General features: G+C 43.9%; 1 protein-coding gene across 1 annotated transcript in view; it reads right to left on the reverse strand.

The window, feature by feature from the left end:
• Positions 1-3,907, reverse strand: part of DPYS (dihydropyrimidinase) — a 61,766-nt gene that overhangs the window by 27,917 nt on the left and 29,942 nt on the right. Inside the window, exon 6 of the mRNA XM_006038229.3 lies at positions 3,385-3,526. Within this exon, the coding sequence (XP_006038291.1) occupies positions 3,385-3,526 (142 nt within the window). The remainder of the gene's footprint in view (positions 1-3,384; positions 3,527-3,907) is intronic.

The following is a 3,907-nucleotide window of genomic DNA, read 5'->3' on the forward strand; positions in this document are numbered from 1 at the left end:
GGAGCTGCCTCTGCCTCTCCCTCTCCCCATGCCTCCCGGATGAGCCGTGCACCCCCAGATGAACTAAGACTTTGTCCCCTGCCCTCCCTGATCAGGCAGCACTTGCCCCTGCCCAGCTACAGCCCTGCCTGCCTCCCTTCCTCCCTCATGACAAGGCCTTGAGCTGCCCCCCCACACTTCCTTCCCCTCCCCACCACCCACTTACCAGCTGGAGGCAGCTCTCCACACTGTGAGCTGTGTATTCACTGCCTACATGCTGCACTGTGACAGCACAACATGGGCATTTATCAATCCAATTATCAGCCATTTAAGGCTGATATCCGATATAGATAATTTTCTTTATATTCGTACTGATCTGATATCGGACCGATGCATTGGTGCACCTCTACTTAATATGGTCTATAAGTTAATAGCCAAAACATGAGTTTTGAGGATGAGGAAAAATCTTCAGAAGATAATACATAACAGGTTGAAGGATCTCTGAAGTGATCAGAGTAATCAGAGATGCACTGTCCCACATCCAAAAGAGGAAAACAAACACCATTATAGCAAACCTAGATTAAGAAAAAGCATGTGACAGAGTGGATCATGACTACGTATTTGAAGTTCTCAGAAAAATGGAGTTCCCAAAGAAATGTATATGCCAGATAAGGTTATTGTATAGAGAAGTAGAGAATCAAGTCCAAATTAATGGGCATCTAAGCAAGACTTTTAAAATCCATATGGGGTGAGACAAGAGTAGCCCCCATCACCACTACTATTTGTATGTGGCATGGAACCATTAGCATAAAGAATAAGAAAAGACAAGGCCATAAGCAGAGTACAAATACTGGGATGCTTATTATACCTGGATGAGATAAATGTAGTAGTTAGAGATAGACTTGCAATGGAAAGGGTCCTAAAGCATCTATCAGAGCATGGAGAAATGAAGGAGACTAAACTAAATAGATTGAAAAGAACTATAATAGGAGTAGGGAACTGGAAGGACTTGAAGAAGCTGAGCCTTCAAATGAGAGAGAGAGAGAGAAACTGGAGTACTAAGGATTCTGATGGATGCTGAGAGGAAAGGTAATACAGCATGGGAAAAGGTGATGGCAAGGATACATCAAATACTTTGGTTATGGTCTGGAAGGACACTGTCCTTTGCCAGAAATGTGGTGGTGGTTAAAGCTGTACTACTGGTGATTATTCTATATATGGGAACTGTATTACCACCATGGCAGCAGATAGCAAAAGTAAATAACAGAAGTAGAGGGAAATGTATGCGTGTGTTCTGGAATGCCAAGAGAAAGGTTGGCTAGATCTGAACTGTATGAAACAAGAAGGATGACGGCTGCTACACTTGGGATTGTTCATTTATGTGAAATATGTAAGTTAAGTATGCAAGGCAGTAACCAAGGGAGAGGGGAAAGCCATACATATCACCTGATTTCATGCAGCTGCAATTCTAAGGAAATGGGAGGTACAGTAGACCTCTTTGAAGAGCATGACAACCATCAATTTGTTACATCAGGATTTCATGCAGAGGTATAAAATAGGGAAGGTAGGGCTAGAGGGTCCTGAAGGATCATCATAAACTGATGAAAGTGGGACAGGATGCGCTGGTGGGAAACTTCATAGAAGGACAAGTGAAGAAGGTGTGAAGAGCAGTGGCTGCTAAACAACCAAAAAGGGGAACATGCTGACCTAGCATGGAAAGTTGTAAGAAATATCTTGCCAATGAGAGAGGTGCAACACAGAGGGAGCTTGACAAGCTCATCAAAAGTTGCCTAGGGGAGAAGTGCAGGGAAGAAGAAACAATGGAATGCAACAAAGAATGTACATATGCAAAGAGGGTGTTTTCTGAGTGTCCCCAAAATAAACCTGTTGTTAGCATGGGAGATGGTACTATTTGGACTTATACCAATAGGACTGGAGGAAACATTATTAAGGATTTTCTTAGCATGTGTCAAAACTAGCTTATGGAAAGTAAAAAATATCTGAGTTTTTAAAGGGTCGGCTTTCACTGAAGCTGGGGATGCATGAACTACTACACTGATCGGGACAAGGAAGAGATCAGAGAAGAAGAGGCAGAGAAGTAGAGGAAAAAGAACAGGACGTACTTGTTTCACTGAACCAACAGACAAGACTCATGGGAGGGACAAAGTTTCAGGTGGTTACTGAGGTAATTATTTTTCATGCAATCCTATATGAAGAGAAACAGTTCTGTAAGGGTGTTTTGTGGGAAGTTGATGTTGATGTATGTTGTTTATATGTAGTTGTATGTTTGTGGGTATGTAGTTTTTGCGATAAGAAGTTTTGGTAAAACAAGGATGCTCAATAAGTGAAGCTGTGTAATGTAGAGTGAAAAATGCGTTTTTAATAAAATTTGAGGTACCACATACTAGAGGTGTGTGAAGTGGGCAGTATTCGATTTAGATTCGGCCCGATTCAGGGGACAGTGATTCGATTCACTAATTCGGATTACTGTCCTGATTCGATTCGGCTGAATCTGAAGATTTGATTTTGATTTGGAGGATTGATGACTTGGCCACAGATGCAGCTTTATATGTTTTTTCTACGTACTTTGAGGTACCAGGCTCGACTCATGAACACTGAACATGGTGGGACGGATGGAAAATCCCACAGGAGTACGCGGGGTTCTCTCGCGTACTTGGAAGTGAACTGGAAGTACTTCCGGTCCACTTCCAGGTCCACCATGAGCACGTGGGGGACCCTCCCCCTCACACCCCTGCCAGCTCAGCAATTGGCCGCAGGGGGACCCTGGGTGCCCCCCCGGATGCAGGAGGCACCAGTTGCTAAGCTGGGGGGTGGAGGGATCTGCCATTGAGCATGTGGGGGGCCCCCCTGCACTCCGATGGGATGCTCCATCTGCCCCACCATCTCAGCGTTCATGATCCGCTCCTGGTTCCTCAAGGTACATACAAAAAACATATAAAGCTGTGTCTATGGCCGAATTGTTGAATCTCTCCGAATCGATTCAGAGGCTTCCAATTTGATTCAGAGAGATTAAAGAGTCTCCTGATTTGATTCGGATTTGGAGATTCAGCTGCTGAATCAGGCCAAATCTCCTCTGAATTGAATCAGTCACCGAAGCTTTGCACAGCCCTGCCAGATACTAGATAAGGACATAAGAACACTACAGTCTCTCAAATATGAACGAACAAGGGAAATGGCTTCCTGATGCCCTAAGAATCCACATCTCCACTGTTAGCCATCACTAACAAAGGACTGCATTGGTTTCCAACCACAATGGTGGATTAACCAAGTACTTGATACAAGAGCCAGAACTACTATTTGTAAGTAGTTATGTTAGCTTCTGTTAGAGTTAATATACTGTTTTCTTGTTTCAATGTTGGCTAGATCTTAATTAAAAGTACTTACCACTCCTTTCTCCCAGATGATAGACATCCTGTCCTCTACACCATTCACCCCATTGGGGATCTTAGTGAAATCATTCTTGCCCAGGGCTTTCTGGCAGATGTCAAAGGTGCAATTATCAGTCCCTGTCACAGTTAGGTCATCACTATAAAGAAACAATGAAGAGGAGTCTGACAACTGTCCTGATATACATGAGAGTTTGTGGAAAGCTGGCGATGCTCAGCTGGCCTCTTCCAGTTGGCAGATCAGTCCCTTGCTTCTAGGAAGAATTTCACCAGCATCAATGAGAAGGGAATCAGGTGGGCCCCATCCTTACCCATGTTATACAGGACCAAATATATCCTCTACCTCATTGTTTCTCACTGAAGCAACAACAAAACTTGAGAAGAAATCTTAAACTGAGATCTATAACTGGTTTCCTAGAGGGTCCTGAAGCCCCCCCACCCTTCATTTCTGGCCCTACTTCTCTCTCAGAGGAAGGTCATGTGTTTGGAGAGACAAAATCACACTCACCACACCTTCAGCA

This window comes from Alligator sinensis, unplaced genomic scaffold (genome assembly GCF_000455745.1).
Source record: "Alligator sinensis unplaced genomic scaffold, ASM45574v1 scaffold20_1, whole genome shotgun sequence".
Lineage (NCBI taxonomy): Eukaryota > Metazoa > Chordata > Crocodylia > Alligatoridae > Alligator > Alligator sinensis.